The 21,493-nt window shown below is 42.0% G+C and overlaps 2 protein-coding genes and 1 pseudogene across 2 annotated transcripts; 2 read left to right on the top strand and 1 right to left on the bottom strand.

The window, feature by feature from the left end:
* The first annotated feature begins 5,552 nt into the window (after positions 1 to 5,552).
* On the top strand, positions 5,553 to 6,164 carry LOC145738119 (uncharacterized). Its single transcript, XM_081992981.1, has one exon. It carries the CDS (start codon positions 5,553 to 5,555, stop codon positions 6,162 to 6,164), a length of 612 nt encoding a protein of 203 aa, XP_081849107.1.
* Positions 6,165 to 6,283: 119 nt separating this feature from the next.
* On the top strand, positions 6,284 to 6,709 carry LOC145738118 (uncharacterized). The gene has a single exon (XM_081992980.1). The coding sequence runs from the start codon at positions 6,284 to 6,286 to the stop codon at positions 6,707 to 6,709; it is 426 nt and encodes a 141-aa protein (XP_081849106.1).
* A 4,227-nt stretch (positions 6,710 to 10,936) lies between these two features.
* The window catches only part of LOC145738117 (striatin-interacting protein 1-like), a 132,899-nt pseudogene continuing 122,342 nt past the window's right edge, over positions 10,937 to 21,493 (bottom strand).

The raw sequence follows: 21,493 nt of genomic DNA, 5'->3' as shown, positions 1-21,493 counted from the left end.
TAACGTTTCAGAATCACCAGGTGATGTGTATCCTAAAAACTTTATCCAGGGGGCATCCAAAAATGCTTCTATGTTTTTCTGTCAAACTTTCGGTTTCCAAGGTAGTCCTTTTGCAATGGGTGCATTATCTTGCGGAGGTGATACTTGCACGTTGTACATATTTAAAATGTGACTGTTAAACGTTTGGCTAGCCTCATTATTATCGCTCGGTCGTCTTTTATCATACTCTATATCAGTCGTTTTGTCGCCATTTTCGCTTGGCATGGGGATTTTCCATTGCTTTCCCAAAGCTTCTTGATCGTCAAGACTGCTTTGTTTCATCAAACTCTGAAATAATACGTTTCAAAAATTTTTTTTTTTGCGATTGTCCAGTCGGCTTTAAATTTATTCTTGCATCACCTTCATTTTACTTAAAAAATGTAAAATCAAATTCTTGGCTGCAAAAATATAAGAGCTTTTATAAATTTTGAATCCGCGCCTAAACAGCACACAACCAAGCACACAACGATCTGTGTTCAATAGATACAATAATGACCCAAGATTTGTCGTTTTCGACTACTATTTTTGTTTAATTGAATTATTGCAGAGTACTGCAAGTTTTCCTTTATCTTAATTTTTAAACCTCTATTCCTTATGACACATTAAAAAAAAACGAGAAAACACTAGAACATTTATGTTTCTTTTTTATAAATTTTTACTATGGTCTGTTCACGTGTTGTGGTTCAATTTCCTCCTCACCTTGTTGTTTTCATAATTTTTCAGTTTCTTCTATTTTGTCGCGGACAAAAAAAAAACTACTACTACTTTTTCCCACTGGTTTGGCTCCTTGCCCACCAGTAGGACACGGAGGACTTTCTTGAGCTCTTGGCACCTCCGTTCTACCGCATTCGTTCTCTGGTGCCAGACAGCTGAGTGTAGTTGGGTGATCCCAAACCTCTCGCACATTCTCTCAATTCAATTACTGATGAAGATTGGGCCGTTGTCTGAGACGAAATATTTGAGGATTCCATACCGGGGAAATATCTCCGTCTCGAGGATCCTGACTAAGTCCTTGGCCTCAAACTTATCTCCACTGAATGCTTCCATCCATTTAGTGAAGACGTCCTCAATTACCAGGATAAACCTGTTCTTAGTCCTTACCGCTTCTGGGTAAGGTCCTAGGACGTCTATGGATATCATCTCCCAAGGGTATTTGGGAGATCGCGGTCTCTGGGGGGCATTCTGTTGTCTCTGTTGGGTTTTTGCTATTCCGCAAACTATGCACTTCCTCACATAGTTTTTCACGGTCTGGGCCATGTGTCCAAAGAAGAATTTGTCCGAAATTCTTCTAGTGGTTTCTGCCGTGCCAGGATGTGCAATGTCGTCCTCATCGTGGAACCTGTGGATCACAACAGGGACCACTTACCTCGGGACGACCAATCGATCTCCTGCTGGGTTTCTTCTCCACAGTAACCCGTCTATTGCGTCAAACTCCCGTAGCAGGCGTTCTTTTACTGGTCCCAGTTCCGGTGCTTGTTTGAGCGCTTGTATTATCCTGACTGTAGTAGGATAGAAGTCGATTCTCAGTTGCGCCCTGGCCACTTTCTCGTAAAGCTCGTCGATGGCCACAGCTGACACCGTGACCTCCTCCGAGTTTGTCTCTGCACAACAGGTGGTTGGTTCTTCTTCCTCTACCTCAGGTCCACTGGGCGGTAACAAACGCTCATTGTCTGGTTCTGGCTCGTAGTCTGCCTCCTCTGGTTGGCGACTGAGCAGGTCTGGCAGCTGGTTCTCCTTTCTTTTAACGTGCTCCATTGTGAAAGAAAATTCCTGCAGCAAGAGCGCCCATCTAGGGAGCTTCGCTCGGCTGTCCTTGAATTTTCCTAGCCAGGTTAGGCATCTACTATCGGTCCTGACTTTAAACGGCTGTTCCTCCAGGTAGGGTCGGTAATGTCCGATGGCCCATACCAGTGCCAGACACTCTTGTTCATTGACGTGCAGCTGTCGTTCTGTAGGCTTGAACTTTGCCGATGCATAGGAGATGATTTTTCTATCATCTCCATCCTCTTGGTATAATACTGCAGCCATTCCTTCCATGGAGGCATCGGTCTGCAGTACGAACGGTTTGGCAAAGTCTGGTCGATGAAGCGGTTTGCTTTCAGCGACTGCACGTTTTGTTGCCTCGAATGCTTTGGATTCCGCTTTTCCCCATTTCCAGTTCTTCGGTGGTCCTTTAAGGAGTTCCGTGAATGGAGCGGTAATCTCGCTGTAACTGGGTACATGCTCCCTGAGCCATCCACATGTTCCTAGAAATCTTTGTAACTGTCGTCCGTTCTTTGGGGTGGGTGGCGAATCCTTCTACTTGTTGGAGATGTTTCTCCTGGGGCTTTACTAGTCCTCCATCTAGTGTAAAACCTAGGTAATCCAGGCCGGTTTTGGCAATCTGGCATTTCTCCGCAGAGATGCGCAGTTCGTGTTCTCTTAGCCGTTTCAACACTAGGTGCGTATGCCTGGCGTGTTCTTCCATGGAACGACTGTACATGATGACGTCGTCTAAATAGACGCAGCAACATCTGTGTAATAAACCGGTCAGAACTTCTCCAGCCATGAGCCTTTGGAACGTTCCTGGAGCGTTCTTGAGTCCAAAAGGCATGACTCTGAATTGGTACGCCGTACCATCGGGGGTGGTGAAGGCTGTTTTTTCAGCGTCTTCGGGGGCTAGCGGTATTTGCCAATACCCGCTTTTTAGATCCAGCACGGTAAAAATTGTAGCGGCTGCTAGTCCTTTCAATGCGTCCGAGATTTTGGGCAGCGCAGTGGCTTCAGGGGGCATTCTGTTATCTCGTTTAGCTCACGGTAATCGACGCAGAACCGTGGCTTCTTGTCTGGACGCATTACTAGCACTGGGCGGCTACTGTATGGTGAGGTGGAGGGTTCGATCACTACGGCCTTCAGCATTTCTTGAATCTGCTCGTGCAGGATCTTCTTCTTCGAGGGGGGCATCGGATAGGCTTTTCTATAGATCACCTTATCCTTTTTTAAGGGAATTCGATGCAGGGTACTAAGGTGTGGACTCGGAGTCCGACCTGGAAGAGGTCTTCGAATTCCTGATAAATCTCCTTGATTTCGTCAGGAGTAGCCTGTTCAAATTGGTTAAGATGCACATCTTCTAGTGGGGGCCTGTGCACCTGGTTCCAGTGTGCAATTATTCGTCTTTGGGTCCCCATACTAATGCATCTTCGAGAGTAACACAGAGAGGCTGTTTAGTCTTCAGCTAAACATATATCTTGATGTTATATAAATAATCAGGGTAATTAAGGACAATCATAGTTCATAGATCTTTAACATTCCATAATTACAATTAGTAAGCAAAACAATAATTCCTTAACTATATTCAAAACAGCCTAACGTAGCGTTCTATATTAATTAACAGTGGTTGCAATAATCATAGTTCAGCAGCCATCAAACTGTTTATATATTGTTTACAAATGATGACTGTAACAACCATGTCAAAACCATAGAGTTTAATTGTTTCTGAGCCACTGGTATGTTTAATAGTTTAGTAAGGTTGTTATTTACATGCGTAGGATTAAATCAGTATTGAAATGGCACTCAAGACTTTCAATAACTCTACCTACCCAATCTAAACCTGCACCCTCCTCAATATTAAACATGGTCCTTCGAGTCCAAAATATGTTAGCTACAGAACAAAAAATCGAATCAAGTAATACTCGGTCGCGAGTCGCGTATACAAATCGATAACTCTATCGAAAAAATCTATATCTGTTAAGTGTTTCACGCAAGTGCAGGTAACAAGTGAAGTGAAGTGAATCAGTCAGTGCAAGTGAAGAGTACAATCTCAACGCAAAAATGGAAACAGTTAACAAATTAAGCAAAGCCCAAGAGGCGTTAGGACAAGAGATCAAACGCATTCACACCAATATAAAGAAAGACCCATTAAACAGAAAAACCCTACAATACGTTGAAGAAAGGAGAACTCAAGTTCAGAAGCTATGGAACGAAGTTAAAGTAAATGACACCCAGCTCAAAGATCTGAAAACATCAGAAACGCAACACGCTACGTACTTTGCTAGCAATTATTTTGAACAAATCAGAACCATTTATAACGATGCACTACAAGAGGTAAACAACTGCAAGGAAAAACTATTAGACGAAGAGAGGAAACAAGAATTAAAGCAACAAGATAAGCAGCAAAAAAGTGCCATTCTAAATCAACTCACGCAGGAACAAACTTTACGAATGAGCGATTTGGATGAACTGGTTGAAGGATTCACTGCAACATTGGATCCAGAGGTAAAAAGTGGACTTTTTTCAACAATTTTTAAAGAATGGTACATAGTAACATCCTTACACTGGGAAATTTCAAAATTGGACGTTGATAAAGTCTCAAAATATTTTGAGGAAAACAAATTCAAGCAACTTCGTACCATGATTGCCAAAATTCAAGGACAATATAACAGCAAATCATCACCTCTGAAAAGCGAGGTAGAAAACCAACAACCACAGATGTCAATGAATAAAACCAATAACATTAGCCTACCTCAAATAAAAATACCAATATTTACTGGAAACTACGAAGAGTGGACGCCATTTGAAAACATGTTCAAGAATGTGATCCATAACAACGAGGCACTCAGCGAAATCGAAAAAATGAACTATCTAAAAGCTCATGTCACAGGGGAAGCTGGCAAGGCAATTCAACATTTTCAAATCAGTTCAGCGAACTACCATATTGCATGGGGTCATCTCAAAGAGAGATACAGTAACGAAAGCCTAATCACCAACAAGCTTATTAACAAAATACTGGATCTACCTGACAGCAAACAAGAATCATCAGAGCAGCTAAAAGAAATTTACAACCCAACAAAATAATGCTTGAAAGCCATTGAAGCTCTGAACATGAATACATCTCAATAGGACCCGATCATCGGTTGCGTCCTACTGCGGAAAATCGATAAGAGAACACAAGAGCTATTTGAAGCAAGTTTGATCCACTACAAGTGCCAGAACTCGACGAGATGTTGAACTTCATCCTCAAGCGGTTTCGAGCCATCGAATCCATATCTACCGATCGACATGACGGACGCGAAAACAATAGCATCATGGGCAGTTATCAACCACATCAGAGAAAACAGCAAAATCAAAGCTGAAAGTACTGCAATTTATCTAACCATACAATTTATAAATGTTTAAAATTCAAAGCATTAACATCTTATCAACGGTTTAATGCTGCTAAAGAAAAACCGTTATGTTTAAATTGCTTAAACCACGATTTAACTACAAAATGCCTATCATTTCAAAAATGCAGAATTTGTTATCAAAATCATCATACGCTTATCCACAAAGAAAACAACCACGACAAAACGAAAACGCGAAACGAGCAGAAATCAAAACCATATTTCAATCAATCAAACAAGGTAGGAACACATGTCGCGCATGAAGGAGGTAAAACATTATTAGCGACAGCAATCATTAGAATTCAAGATTCAGGTGGAAAAAACGAAAATTGGAGAGCCTTGATCGATTCAGGTTCGCAAGCATCGTTTATCACTATGGAAGCTGCCAATTTACTACAATTACCCAAACAGAAAATTCATGCAGAAATTTCTGGTATAGGGGGATCAACCAATGAGAGCTGCAAATACAAAATATCTGTACGATGCACACCACGCATTACTACCAAATTTACGTTAAACACTACACTGCTGATTTTACAAAAATTAGCAAAAGATATGCCAGAACACCCAATTGAGGTAAATACAGAGATATGGCAAAATACAATTCTTGCTGACCCAGGCTTCGGAAAGCCGGGTCCAATTGATGTGATTCTTGGAGCCCAAGAATTTCACGAAATTTTGTTAGAAGGAATGGACAAGACAAACGACGGCCTTGTAGCGCAAAATACAGAGTTAGGCTGGATAATTTGGGGAAGCATTCATCAATCCTCAAAACAAACCAACATTGCATTAGTGAGCATGATAACGCAGTCTGAAGAAAAAGAATTATCACGGTTCTGGGAATTAGAGGAAATTCCGGAAAAACGACAATTAACAAGAGATGAAAATGCATGCGAGGCGTTTTACGATAAACAACATTGCGTAATTCGAGCGGTACTTACACCGTTGAAATTCCGTTTAAAAACGAAATTGAGTCATCGCAATTAGGTGAGTCAAGGCCAAGAGCGTTGGCACGTCTACTGTTCTTGGAGAAAGGATTATCTAATGACTACAAGTTGAATTTGGAATATACAAAATTTATGAGTGAATACATTAAGCTAGGTCACATGAAACAGGTGCAGTGGAGTAACCAAATCCAAGGAAAATATTACATACCTCATCAACCAGTTATCAAAGAAACCAGTACGACTACCAAGTTGAGAGTAGTGTTTGACGCATCATCAAAAACCACAAATGGAAAAAGTTTAAATGACATCATGCACGTAGGTCCTAAAATTCAAGATGACCTTATAGAGATTCTATTACATTGGAGAAGTCACAGAATAGGATTTACAGCCGATATAGAAAAGATGTATAGACAAATTCGAATTTCCGAAGAAGATCAGGACTATCACAGAATCTTAAGGAGATTCTCGACAAACGACCCAATTCAAGAATTCAAGTTATTGACCGTAACGTATGGAACGGCTGCAGCACCATACTTGGCTGTAAAAACAATTCAAAGGTTAACGGAAGACGAGAAAATGAACTAATAAGCATGTTCAAGGCCAGCGGAATAACACTAAGAAAATGGTCTAGTAATAACAGGGAAGTCATAAAAGCTATACCAGTAGAATTGCGAGACGAAAGCGCAGTCAACATTCAAGAAGATGACACCAGAAGATCATTAGGATTATTATGGTCACCAAGAAGACGATTCCATAAGATTTAAGGTGGCGTTAGCACCGTCACAAAAGCTATCGAAAAGAACAATATCAGCGGACATTGCGAAACTATTCGTTGATAGTAGAATCAGTCATAGAAGTATTAGTCAAAGCAAAATTGATCATGCAAACATTATGGTTAGAAAAACTTAGCTGGGATGAAGAAGTCTCACAAGAAATAGCAGCTTGTTGGAATAAGTTTCGGTAGCAGTTAAAGTCTGTTAAAGAAATCAGCATTCCGCGTTGGACGTATCAATCACCCAAGAATAAAATTGAACTACACGGATTTAGCGATGCTTCTGAGAAGTCATACGGAGCTGTAGTTTACGTAAAAACTATAAATAATGACAAAAGCATCAAAATCACACGGCTTTAAGTTTGAATAAAACACCGACATACGCTTGGATTGATTCCATGATAGCATTATCATGGATCCAAGGAACGCTCAATAATTGGAAAACATTTGTGGCAAATCGAGTATCTGAGATACAAAACTTGGTGCCATCTCAGCATTGGAATCATGTGAAATCTGAAGAAAATGCAGCAGATGTAATATCACGAGGCATTGATCCCTCTAAAATCAAAGACTTTGTTCCATGGTGGCAAGGCCCAGCATGGCTGCAAGGAAACAAATAGCCAGTAAACGCAAAAATTCCAGAGACTGACTGCTGGAGCATTTCACGCGGAAATTCAAGCTCTAAAATCAAATAAAACAATAGATAAACAAAGTAAAATAGTCAATTTAAGGCCGTTTATCGACAAAAACAATATCCTATGAATAGGAGGTAGACTGAAACACTGACTATTAAAATACACAGAAAAACATCCCATAATCTTACCAGGAAGATGTCATGTAACAAACTTGATTATAAGAGATGCGCATAACACAACATTACATGGAGGTAACCAGAATACCTTAGCCTTCATTAGAAGAAAATTTTGGCTGATTAATGGAAAAAAGGCAGTACAAAAGGTAATTAACAATTGTGTAAAATCTATCAGATATAAAACTGCTACAGCACAACAGTTAATGGGACAGTTACCACCACCTCGAGTTACTCAATCAGCGGCATTTTTACACACTGGAATTGATTATGCAGGACCAATTCAAGTGCGAACCACAAAAGGACGAGGAAATAAATCATATAAGGGTTATATTGTAGTATTTGTGTGCTTAGCAACTAAGGCACAACATCTTGAACTAGTAAGTGACATGCTAGCTGAAACATTTTTAGCAGCGTTAAAACGGTTCATATCTAGACGAGGAAAATGTGCACACATCTATAGTGACAATGGCACAACTTTTGTAGGGGCAAACAACCTAATCGAGTCAGAAGTCATCGCGTTACTCAGAAAGGAGAAAATTGAGGATCGAAGCACATCGTTGGGCATACAGTGGCACTTTATCCCTCCCTCAGCACCTCATTTTGGTGGGAAGCGGGCGTCAAATCCACAAAGTATCATTTAAGACGAGTGATTGGAGATACAACATTGACCTTCGAGGAGTTATATACGTTGTTAACACTTATTGAGGCATCATTGAACTCAAGGCCTTTGTGTCCGTTGTCCGAAGACATAAACGATGTTGCCGTTCTCACACCAGGTCACTTTCTAATCGGAAGAGAACTATTATCACCGATTACCCCAATCTGCGAGAACATCATCAGTAATATGAATGAAAGAAATGCGTAAGAATTTTGGAATACATGGATTCAAGAGTACATACATCAACTTCAGCAGCGGTACAAATGGACATCTAAATCAAACAATTTAGAAACGGGAGAAGTAGTAATCTTAAACGAAGATAACGTAAAACCAAGTCAATGGTCATTAGCTCGAATAACCGAAGCGCACGCGGATAAGGACGGAATTGTTCGAGTAGTGCCAGGGGGAGTAATTACCAAACGGCCGATTCATAAACTTATACCGTTACGTGGAGAATCAGAAAAAAAGGCAGTAGAATATGGAAATGAAAGAGATCAATTCAAAGGTAAAACAAGGTCAGCGAATTTGTGGAAGAAAGCCTGTTGCGATTTTATTCATATTAAGCTTAGTAAATTCAGCAGAATTTGCTTCAACCAGGAATGTACATTGAACATATTGGACAAGCAAAAATAGAAAGGGGAATCTTTCGAATTGACATAAAGCTGAATAAATCTGAAATCAGCTACCATATAAAAAACATAAAAAATGTTACAGCCCAAATTCAGAACTCAACAATCTAGAAAAGAATCAACAACAATTAATACATGCATCTAGTCATCAAACTAAATTTATGCTGCAGGCACTATCTCAGTTTAACGACACCGAAAACAGAATTTACAGCAAGCTTAAGCAGTTTCAAAAAAGGTTATCAGAAGCCAAGCCGCTATAACTGAGATGAAGCAAAGTTGGTTTCAAGCGGTGGACGAAAACAGACTTAGCATTCACCTTCTAAGCTTATATCAAGTTGGGAACAATTATTTAGATGAAGTATGTCTGACATCCTATACAACACAGGCAACATATATTCAATGTTAACACCGGGGCATATAAGGGAAATAATCTAAACTGCAGCGTGCAAAATGCCACCAAACATTGAAATCCTACCTCAACCCATATTGAAATCTGAACTTGAGGAAACAGAAAAACAACTACACGTTTTTGTGTATTTTATAGTAACTGAGTTCAGCAGTTTTACCGTAGTCAAGGTCAGTGCGATACCGTCTGCAGTGGAAGGCGACACGTATTCAACAATTGACCTACCTCAAGAATTGCTAGCTAGTGATTACAATGAACAAAAATATTTTCACATCAGTGAAGAAGAATTTAAGAATTGCATAGGAATCAGAAAACATTTATTCGTATGCTCACCGCCTTTAATAAGGAACATTGAAAACAGCCCGAACTGCATTTTAGATGAAATATATAAACGAACTGAACATTCGAGCTGTCCCGTTAAGCGAGTGAAAATTAAAGCAATACAATGGATTCAACTTTACACCAAAAATTCGTGGATTTTTGTGTCACCTGATTCATCAAAAGTTGCAATAACGTGTAACGGTAAAAAAGCATTTGGATCGCTTAAGTTTAAGTTTAAACTTGTTGAAACACTGCCTCGATGTCCTTTAAATGCATTTCAAAGCTTTTCGATATTACTATTAAATCGTCTAGGTACACCAACAGAGAAAACCTCAGAAAGTCCTGATCGGAACCTGTCCATCATCCTCTGGAAGTTTCTGAAGATGAGCATCTATATGCTCGAAACATTTAGGGCGTTATGACTGTTTCCACAATTTGAGGATCTAATAAATATATTGTGGAGAAAGTTGCGCTTTTATTCAGCACTTTTAAATATTTATTATTCAAGCCACAAGCCGTAGTGACTCACTCACAACTGTTGTCAATAGGTTCAAATTCACTATCCGGTAAAAAAAGATTTATAGTCTTTTTAATAAAACTGGAGTAATAAAACTCACGTGCACTTGTGTATAACGACGATTGTTAAACCGATCTACTGAAGCTCTGAGAGAGCACTCTTCAGCTTGGAAATTCCATGGTCTTGCATAAATGTATTATTCACATAACAACCTCTAAACGTGAATATACATACCGTTGCCGTAAGCCCAGTCGTCGCTAAGGCGTTGGCAAACTTTTTGATATATGGCACTAATGGTTTTCTTGTTGGATTTACACCACTGTCTTCCCAAATATTTGATTTGCATATTCAAAAATTTGAAAACGTAAAGTTACGTCAAATTTTTAAGCTATACTTTAGAAATGGTGCCGGTTTAAACACACACAAGCATCTAAATGGAAAGTAAACAGTAAGTCAAATTTAATTGAAAAAATTAGATGTCAATGTAGCAAATCAAGAGAGTATCCTTAAGGTCACGTTACCATTTTTATCATAAACAGGAAACCTAAAAATGTTTCGTGATTGTTTTTAATTATTGAATTCAGTTACAAATGTCACGTGACTACTCTTAAGCGTCGAATGGAATCATGAAAGTCAGAGGTGACTTTTCTTAAGCTTTAAATTTCTTAAAAAAATATTGCATTTACTCCATCTTTAGTTTAAAGTGTTTTAATAATAGAAATGTTGTTTCTGTAGGTCTGTTGACAACGAACGTCAATGCCTAGTTTCATAACCTGCAACACGGTCATTCTGAAAAAAAAATAGATTAGCGTGATAATTCAACATAATCGCAAAACCCTGGCAAAACGTCAGCCATAATGTTGATTGAGTCAGTTTCAGCTTTGGAAGTTGGCGCAGATTTTCAATTAAGCAATCATATATTGAGGTAAATTCGGCAACATAGTACAAATTCTCAGTTGGATTGTCCTCCACTTCAGGCTCTGTAGTCGATATTGGATTTCTAGCTATTTCCTCTTGTCTTAATTTGGAGCTCAGCTAGAGATGTGTCTTCTTCTTCAAGTGCCGTGTCAGGTCCCCCTGACGTTGGCAATTACTTGGGCAAGTCTTTCTCGATTCTGCGCCAATCGAAACAGTTCTTCTGCGCTGCGTATACCGGTCCATTCACGGATGTCCCTCAGCCAGGAAGCCTGTTTTCTTCCTACTCCTCTACGTCCTTCCACTTTTCCCATCATGATCAGTTGTAGGATTCTGTATCGCTCTCCTCTGAAGATATGTCCAAGATATGAGATTTTCCTGCACTTAACTGTATTTAGCAGCAAACGTGTTGCATCGGCCCTGTTTAGCACCATTTCGTTGGTCTGCATAATTGTCCAGGGTATTCTCAGCATTCGCCGGTGTAGCCACATCTCAAACGCTTCTAACCGATTAACTGTAGCGGCCTTAATGGTCCAGACCTCTGCCCCGTATAGTAACACTGACCATATGTAGGATTTTACCATTCTCTGCCGTAATTTTAGTTTCAGATTATCATTGCAGAATAGTGGTTTCATTTTTTGGAATGTTGTTCGGGCTGTCTCTATTCTGCATCTTATTTCTCTATCTGGATTCAGTTGTTCGGTGATATAACACCCAAGGTACTTAAACTGGGTTACTCTGTCTATATTCTTCGTATTGATCTGCAGTGAAGCATCAAGATGTGGTTGTCGACTAAAGACCATAAATTTTGTCTTATTGATATTTATGTTGAGCCCCATTTCTTGCCCTTCTGCGTTTACACAGTTTAGTAGATGTTGCAGGTCTTCTAGTTTGTCACTCAAGATGACAGTGTCGTCAGCATATCGTATCGTATTTATATATTCTCCATTGATTTGTACTCCCATTTCTTGTTCTTGTGAAGCCCGTTTAAAGATTTAATCTGAATATATTGTAACATAGACATTACACTAGGTGCCGTTACCTTAAGTTGCCCCGGTCTCCCCCAGTACCATGTGTGTGTCAGCAAGATTGGAGAATTGGGGTCATGATGTGAGTATAAATACGGTACCAAAAGCACGTACAGACTACTGATCTCTGGGATAGTCTGGGATTACCATCTGTGTAGCTTCTAGTGGAACAGTTGGTAACCAAGTGCAAGCACCTGGAAATCAGCCTGTCAAAGGAAATAGCACGGGCGAGCAGCATTAGTTGCCGTACCGACTTATCTCCCTTTGACAGTACCAACGCGTCTTATTCGGCGTGGTGAATGCCCTGGGACACTAGTCTAGGGTTCTATTCACCCCCCGGTAAGCGTTCGCCCTCCGCGAAACCCTTCAGACGCTCCTCACATCATGATCCTCGCCTACTTGGCAATCTGGGGGTAAGACCTTTGTTGATTTGTCTTAAATAAAAACGGCTTACCTGTATACCTGTGGTTTTCTTCTTCTGAGCTACCCCTTAACGTGACATGGTGGAGGCGCCTCGTTTCATCCCCGTCTGCTAATCTCCAAATTGGTGGACACGCCCTCGCAGACGCAGTTAACGGCGCAGGAAAAAGGGAATGAATAAAGGGTACAATTTGAGATCCGCAAAGACTGACAGCCCATTTGCACCAAGGCACAGAAGCTCAAGTGTAGGGGACATACGGAGTCAGGATACAGAAGGAACACCGAGATATATCACCCTGACCTTGGTACGTCAAAAAGACGCAACAATAACAGAAAAAAGAGACGAAAGACAAAGCGAAAACGAAGAATCAGAAAACGAAGAGAACGTAACGATACGTGAACAGATACACCCCCAAAGGATAATAAAGGAATTAGAAGCGCACACCGGAACAATGGCAAACATCACAATCTCCACAGTGGAAACAGGAGAAAAAACGCCCGCTTTGCCACAATTCATCAGCCCCCCGACATACAACCCTTGCACAGATTCAGCGCAATCATTCATAGCGACATACGACCGAATGGCCGTGGCCAACAATTGGAATGATGGCCTAAAAATTCTATACTTTCACTCCTTCTTGCAGGGGGCTGCAAATATATGGTACACAGAATACAAAGAAGGTCACCCTGACAGTAATTGGTCCCTCATATGTCAGGCCTTCAAAAATGAATTCTGCGACGATAACAGTAGCCTACGACTACTTGCGAAGGTTCGAGAAAGAACACAGGGTCCCTTAGAACCCACGAAGAACTATTTCTACGATCTAAGGGTCCTTTATGAAGAATACAAGCGGGAAGTCGATTTCGGGGAATTCCAAGAGATTTTTCAAAACGGTTTGACGACCGAAACAAAGGCTAAGTACTACTGGCTCACGCATTTTCCCAATCAGCCACCTAGATCATTAAAAGAAATTAAATTGCTATGCATCACGATAGATAACGCCCCTACAGAACCACCCCCACGGCCCGCTACACCAACATTCCGGCCGCAGCGCCAAGCATACGATCACTCGGGCTTCAGAGAACCGGCACGGTACGAAAACCACCACCCTTATGCAGGCGAAAAGGCCCTGCCACCGCCCAGGAGAGAATACGACACAAGGCGCACACCCCCGCCTCAAAGGCGTTACCCTAGCACGAGGGCACGAGACAATAGGCCAGCATGCTATAGCTGCGGAAAAATTGGGCACTTTGCCACAGACTGCAGAAGCAGACCGCATCACCCAAACTTCGAAGGGTGGCAAAATTGAGTCCCGTCACCCTCTCCACTTGGGGGCCAACGCGCACTAAAGTATTGACAATCAACGTTATTTTAAATGGATTCTTTATACCAGCAATAATAGACACAGGGGCGGAGCTGAACATAGTAAGCGATCGCCTAATAGAAAACAAGCAAAGAAGCACAAGATACTCCACCTACCTGACCACCATACCTCCTCCTGCTCACGGCAGGGGGCCAGAAAATCCCCAGCCTGGGGGAAACAAAAACATCACTAGAAATAGTAGGGAACCACGTAGGAAAATGGGAAATACGAGCTACCATACTAAGAAACCCACCCCAACCACTCATCTTGGGAATGGAATTCTTGGAGGATACAAAGGCGACAATCGACATGGCAAAGAAAACGTTAACACTTGAAGAAGGGTTGACCATAAGTTTCAGCCATCAAACAAAAAGCACAAGCAAACAAAACCCACATTTACACCCGCAAAACAGGAAAAATAATAATAATAACCCAAGCAAAGCAACCCAGCAAGCAAAAGAAGGAAAAAACAGGAAAAAGCAAGCAAATTCTCGTTTACCAGAGCCTAGCATACACGAGGTGCCCAGATCAATTTTCTCCTTCCCCAAGAGCACGGCATGGGCATTTACAGTGTCCACGACACCCTGCAACGACGGGGGTATTGCTAGAGTAATCAGAAGCCACGCAGGGGTAGAAAAAATAAATGACTCCCACCTGGGAGAACTGGATTTCTTCTCAAAAAACGGCCGACAGATAGTTCAGATGACGGCCAAAGAGGAAAACGCCCATTCAGTCGCCATCGAACCGTTCAGAAGATGCTGCACGGCACTGAAACAATGGGCGAATCAACACGAGATTAGGAGCATCGCCTTACCAAGATTAAGCCAACGAGACGATCCCACAAGCTGGCTAACCAGCAAGGAAATACTAACAGACGCGTTTAGGGGCACTAACATAAAGATCTGGATATCGAAAGGAAAAGGAAAGAGGAAAACACGCGCCAGCAAAGCAAAAATAGGATGGGAAGTCCTACCTAACTACTTTGAAATCCCGCCAGAACAAACTAAATTAAGGGCTGCGGAAGATGTGGTCATCATGCCTGGCGAAACAAGAACAATAACAACAGGACCGCAAAATACCCCAACAGAGGGAACACACGTGGTACCTAATTAAAACTGGTTAATCAGGAACCACCTGCTGGGCAACTACGGGCAAGACGGAGAGAGCCCTACGATAGAGCTCAAAAACGTCGGCCCAACGCCAAGAATAGTGTATAAAGGTACCACCATAGCAAAGATGGAAAAAGAAACGGCGTCCAGTCAAGTATTCTCGGTCCGCCAATCGAACGATGAAAAGGTGAACCTAGAGGACCATAAGCTCGAACACATACCAGAAGGACGCTTTAAAGAAAAGTTAAAGCAATTATTAGCGAGTTATGAAGACGTGTTCTGCAAATCACCTAAGTTCATGGGCAAAACAAACCTTATCGAACACAAGATAGAGGTAACTGAGAACAAACCAGTAAAATGCCGCCCGTACAGAGTCTCACAGAACGAAAGGGAAATAATAGATGCCCAGATACAGGAAATGTTAGACTGTGGGGTAATAAGACCCTGCCATTCACCCTGGGCAAGCCCGGTAGTCCTAGTTAAGAAAAAGGATGGTTCCACCAGATTCTGTGTGGATTACAAGAGAACCATTAACCCGGTGACAAAGAAATCCTGCTACCCCCTACCGCAGATAGATGATATATTGACCTATCTAGGAAACGCCAGATATTTCACGACACTGGACATGTTCTCGGGGTACTGGCAGATTCCGATCGAAGAATCTTCAAAGCAATATACGGCTTTCACAGCACAAGGCCATGGCTCGTATGAGTTCAATGTACTAAGCTTCGGACTCTGCAACGCCCCAGCCACCTTCCAGCAGCTAGCAGACAAAGTTTTTAGAGATCAAGTGGAGAGAAATACTGATATATTTAGACGACATAATAATATTCTCCGAAAACCTAGAGGATCACATCAAGAAGCTGGAAAAAGTATTCACAAGAATGAGAGAAGCTAACCTCACGCTTAAACCCAGCAAATGCGAGTATCTGCAGGAGCAAGTAAGAATACTGGGCTATACAGTAAGCGGGGAAGGCATATACCCCGAAGAAGGGAAGTTAGCAGGGATTAAAGAATTCCCGACGCCGAAGAAAACGAAAGAACTTCAAAGTTTCCTGGGCTTGTGCAACTTCTACAGGAAGTTCATAAAAAATTATTCAGTGTTGGCGCGGCCCCTGCACGAGGCTACAAAGAAAAACAAATTTCATTGGGGCACAGAACAAGAAAAGGCATTTCAGGAACTGAAAGAACGGCTGACAACAGCCCCGGTGTTGAAACACTACAACCCTAATATCGGGTGTACACTCCACACAGATGCATGCACAGAGGGCATTGGAGCGATACTATTGCAGGAAGGAGATGACAAGCAAAACCACCCCATAGCATACATAAGCAGGTCACTGTCAAAAGCTGAGAAAAACTATTCTATAAGTGAACTGGAACTGCTGGCCGCTGTATGGGGAATGACATACTTGAGACATCTCATTTACGGAAGACCAGTGGTAATAGTCACCGACCACCATGCTCTCTGTTGGATACATAACATAAAAGACCACTCTAGGCGGTTAGCTCGGTGGGCACTAAAACTAGCCGAGTTCGACTACTCGGTGGTATACAAGAAAGGCAGCAAGCATCAAGACGCAGACTGTCTATCGCGCAACCCCGCCCTACATATAGATAATATGGAAATCGAGGAATTAGATGACGTGCCCACCTTCACCATCTCGACAGTAAAGATGGACGAACTACAAAACAGAGACAAGGATCTAAGGGAATTAAAAGAAGTAATCATAGACCCTGAAAACAGCAACAGCGACGCAATAACGCGACGAAAGGCAAAGAATTTCAGGGTAAAGGACAACATATTATACAAAGCCACCACAGATAAGGACGGCTTAGAATATGCGCTCGTAATACCACGAGCACTAAGGGAGGAAGTGCTATGGGAAGCCCACAACGCACCCACAAGTGGTCACATGGGTATGACCAAAACTCTGAGTAGACTAAGTCCAAAATACTACTGGGACAACATGGTGAAGGATGTGCACAAATACATCCGGGGATGCAGGGATTGCCAAGCAAGGAAAGGACCCTCAAACAGAAAACCCCTAGGGCTACTACAGCCTATTCAAGTGGGACAAGTGTTTGATCAGCTGGGAATAGATCTGTTGGGTCCTTTTCGAAAAAGCAGTCAGGGAAAAACAACCATTGTGGTGGTAACCGACTACGCTACTAGGTACGCGATAACTGCAGCTCTACCCAACGGCAAGGCAGGGCCGGTAGCAAAATTCTTGCTAGAAAAAGTGCTCTTAATACATGGTGTGCCCCGCACTATTCTGAGCGACAGAGGAAAGGTTTTCCAGTCCGAGATAGTGCAAGAGCTTCAACAAATAATGGGCATCCAAAGCACCTTCACCACAGCATATCACCCGTCGTGCAATGGGCTAACGGAAAGGTTGAACAAAACATTAGCCGACATGCTGTCGCTGTATTGCAATACAGAACAAACGGACTGGTGTTCATACCTGCCCTTCGTTACCTTCGCGTACAACACGGCGAAACAAGAAACGACGCAATTCACGCCCTTCGAATTAATATTTGCACGAAGCCCGACGCTGCCATTGGATGCTGCTCTCTTGGATAAAGAAACGAGCGTAAACGCCAAAGAGTTAAGGGAAAAAGCGTTAATGATAAGAGCGTTGGCCGTAGACAACATTCAGAAAAAACAAGGGAAAGACAAGGAACTCTACGACTCTAGGCATAGAGAGGGGGAATATGAAGTCGGAGATAGAGTAAAAATATTTATACCAATAAGAAAAGTGGGCAAGAGCGAGAAATTGTTGTTAAGGTGGTTTGGGCCATATAGAGTTACAAAAAAAATAAGCGAGGTAAATTACGAGGTAAAGCAAGAGGGAGGCAGAAAAACTGATGTGGTACACATAGGCAGAATACTACCATTCTATGACGAATGGACATTGGGGGACATATCAGAAGAAGAAGAAGAGGGGGATGATGAGGAACACAGGGCGCCCAAATCCTCGTAGCAGTAGTAGCAGTACAAAAAAAAGGGTAGACAATTCAGAGTAAGGGAAATTAGTAAGGTAGTAGAACATAATTATCGTTAATGAACACATATTTTTAAGAAAAAAATATATAAACATATCTTTTTGCATGATACCGGGCCACACGAAAACAACGCCACCGAGCACACAACCCAGACACCGGACCGAGACGAACCACCGGCCAATAAACGGTTTCACAGCAGGCGCCAATAGATGACAGCACCAGTACGACCCGTGAGCTAGTAGCCTTGGTATCCGTGAACTGAGTAGCGGCCAAGGATGCTGGAACGTTCAGGCAAATCCTCGGGCGCACAATATGATTAGTGGCTTAGATTATAAGACTTTTGATAAATAAAGGATTCGTTCCACCACATAAACCCACCTATTAGTATATAGGCGATGTTAGAATTGTACAGTTAGGGTATCTTAGTGTCCGGGGCGAACACTTTGTAGGGGAGGGGCATGTAACATAGACATTACACTAGGTGCCGTTACCTTAAGTTGCCCCGGTCTCCCCCAGTACCATGTGTGTGTCAGCAAGATTGGAGAATTGGGGTCATGATGTGAGTATAAATACGGTACCAAAAGCACGTACAGACTACTGATCTCTGGGATAGTCTGGGATTACCATCTGTGTAGCTTCTAGTGGAACAGTTGGTAACCAAGTGCAAGCACCCGGAAATCAGCCTGTCAAAGGAAATAGCACGGGCGAGCAGCATTAGTTGCCGTACCGACTTATCTCCCTTTGACAGTACCAACGCGTCTTATTCGGCGTGGTGAATGCCCTGGGACACTAGTCTAGGGTTCTATTCACCACCGGTAAGCGTGCGCCCTCCGCGAAACCCTTCAGACGCTCCTCACATCATGATCCTCGCCTACTTGGCAATCTGGGGGTAAGACCTTTGTTGATTTGTCTTAAATAAAAACGGCTTACCTGTATACCTGTGGTTTTCTTCTTCTGAGCTACCCCTTAACGTGACAATATGTTAAAAAGCAGTGGTGACAGTATGCAGCCCTGTCTGACGCCTCGTAGGATTTGACTTTCTTCTGTGAGCTTTCCGTTTAGTCGTACTGCTGCCTTCTGTCTCCAGTATAAATTTTCGATAATTCTAACGTCCCTGTTGTCCACTTCCATGTTCCTTAAGATGTTTATAAGCTGTATGTGTTGTACTCTGTCGAAGGCCTTCTCGTAATCAACAAAACACACAAAAACGTCCTTGCGTTGGTCACGGCATTTTTGTAGTAGTATATTCAGAGCAAACAGTGCCTCTCTAGTTCCTAAAGCGTCTCTAAATCCAAATTGGGTTTCATCCAAATCTGCCTCACATTTGGCCCTTATCCTCGCGTGGATAATTTTGAGAAAGACCTTCAAGGTGTGGCTCATAAGGCTTATTAGTCTATACTCACTGCATCGTTTTGCCCGTTGTTTTTTCGGAATTGGAATGAATACGGATTTCAGCCAATCCTCCGGTATGTCTCCAGTCGCGTACACCGCATTAAACAGTTTGACCAAGATTCCAATGTTTTCCTCTTTGATCATTTGTAACAGCTCTGTTGGGATGTCATCAGGTCCGGTGGCTTTTTTGGTTTTTGCGGATTTTATTGCAAATAGAACCTCACTCTTGAGAATTTCTGGCCCTCCGTCTATATTTGCGTGGTCATCGAAGTTGGGTTCATTCGGTCTATTATCATCAAACAGCTCATTTATGTATTTGAGCCATGTTCCAAGGATTTCTTTTTCATCTAAGATATTTTTACCTTCAGTGTCTACTAGCATGTTAGTGGTATTTTTATTGTATAAACCTGCTACTTCTCTGACCTTTTTATACATGTTGAAAGTGTCATGTCTATTCTCCAGGTCTTCCCTTTCTAGAGATGTGTACGAATGCTAAAATATCTCTTGTTAAGTTTAGCATGCGATTCTTAGAGAGTTTGCTCACCTCTTTCAAAATTCCCATTTTCTCGTGAATAGGCTGAGGTAAGTGGAATAACGTTTCAGAATCACCAGGTGATGTGTATCCTAAAAACTTTATCCAGGGGGCATCCAAAAATGCTTCTATGTTTTTCTGTCAAACTTTCGGTTTCCAAGGTAGTCCTTTTGCAATGGGTGCATTATCTTGCGGAGGTGATACTTGCACGTTGTACATATTTAAAATGTGACTGTTAAACGTTTGGCTAGCCTCATTATTATCGCTCGGTCGTCTTTTATCATACTCTATATCAGTAATTTTGTCGCCATTTTCGCTTGGCATGGGGATTTTCCATTCCATTCCCAAAGCTTCTTGATCGTCAAGACTGCTTTGTTTCATCAAACTCTGAAATAATACGTTTCAGATTTGTCGTTTTCGACTACTATTTTTGTTTAATTGAATTATTGCAGAGTACTGCAAGTTTTCTTTTATCTTAATTTTTAAACCTCTATTCCTTATGACACATTAAAAGAAACAAGAAAACACTAGAACATTTATGTTCCTTTTTTATAAATTTTAACTATGGTCTGTTCACGTGTTATGGTTCAATTTCCTCCTCACCTTGTTGTTTTCATAATTTTTCAGTTTCTTCTATTTTGTCGCGGACAAAAAAAAAACTACTGCTACTTTTTCCCACTAGTTTGGCTCCTTGCCCAACAGTAGGACACGGAGGACTTTCTTGAGCTCTTGGCACCTCCGTTCTACCGCATTCGTTCTCTGGTGCCAGACAGCTGAGTGTAGTTGGGTGATCCCAAACCTCTCGCACATTCTCTCAATTCAATTACTGATGAAGATTGGGCCGTTGTCTGAGACGAAATATTTGAGGATTCCATACCGGGGAAATATCTCCGTCTCGAGGATCCTGACTAAGTCCTTGGCCTCAAACTTATCTCCACTGAATGCTTCCACCCATCTAGTGAAGACGTCCTCAATAACCAGGATAAACCTGTTCTTAGTCCTTACCGCTTCTGGGTAAGGTCCTAGGACGTCTATGGATATCATCTCCCAAGGGTATTTGGGAGATCGCGGTCTCTGGGGGCATTCTGTTGTCTCTGTTGGGTTTTTGCTATTCCGCAAACTATGCACTTCCTCACATAATTTTTCACGGTCTGGGAAAGGTGTCCAAAGAAGAATTTGTCCGAAATTCTTCTAGTGGTTTCTGCCGTGCCGGGATGTGCAATGTCGTCCTCATCGTGGAACCTGTGGATCACAGCAAGGACCACTTACCTCGGGACGGCCAATCGATCTCCTGCTGGGTTTCTTCTCCACAGTAACCCGTCTATTGCGTCAAACTCCCGTAGCAGGCGTTCTTTTACTGGTCCTAGTTCCGGTGCTTGTTTGAGCGCTTGTATTATCCTGACTGTAGTAGGATAGAAGTCGATTCTCAGTTGCGCCCTGGCCACTTTCTCGTAAAGCTCGTCGATGGCCACAGCTGACACCGTGACCT

The sequence above is a fragment of the Ips typographus genome, linkage group LG15, assembly GCF_016097725.1.
Source record: "Ips typographus isolate SLU linkage group LG15, UJ_Ityp_2.0, whole genome shotgun sequence".
Taxonomy (NCBI): Eukaryota; Metazoa; Arthropoda; class Insecta; order Coleoptera; family Curculionidae; genus Ips; species Ips typographus.
This window is presented reverse-complemented; position numbering and strand designations above follow the sequence as displayed.

What these genes read in the sequence shown, in the direction of transcription:
- LOC145738119 (XM_081992981.1), top strand. Translation starts at nt 5,553, where the DNA reads ATGGAAGCTGCCAATTTACTACAATTACCCAAACAGAAAATTCATGCA.
- LOC145738118 (XM_081992980.1), top strand. Translation starts at nt 6,284, where the DNA reads ATGAAACAGGTGCAGTGGAGTAACCAAATCCAAGGAAAATATTACATA.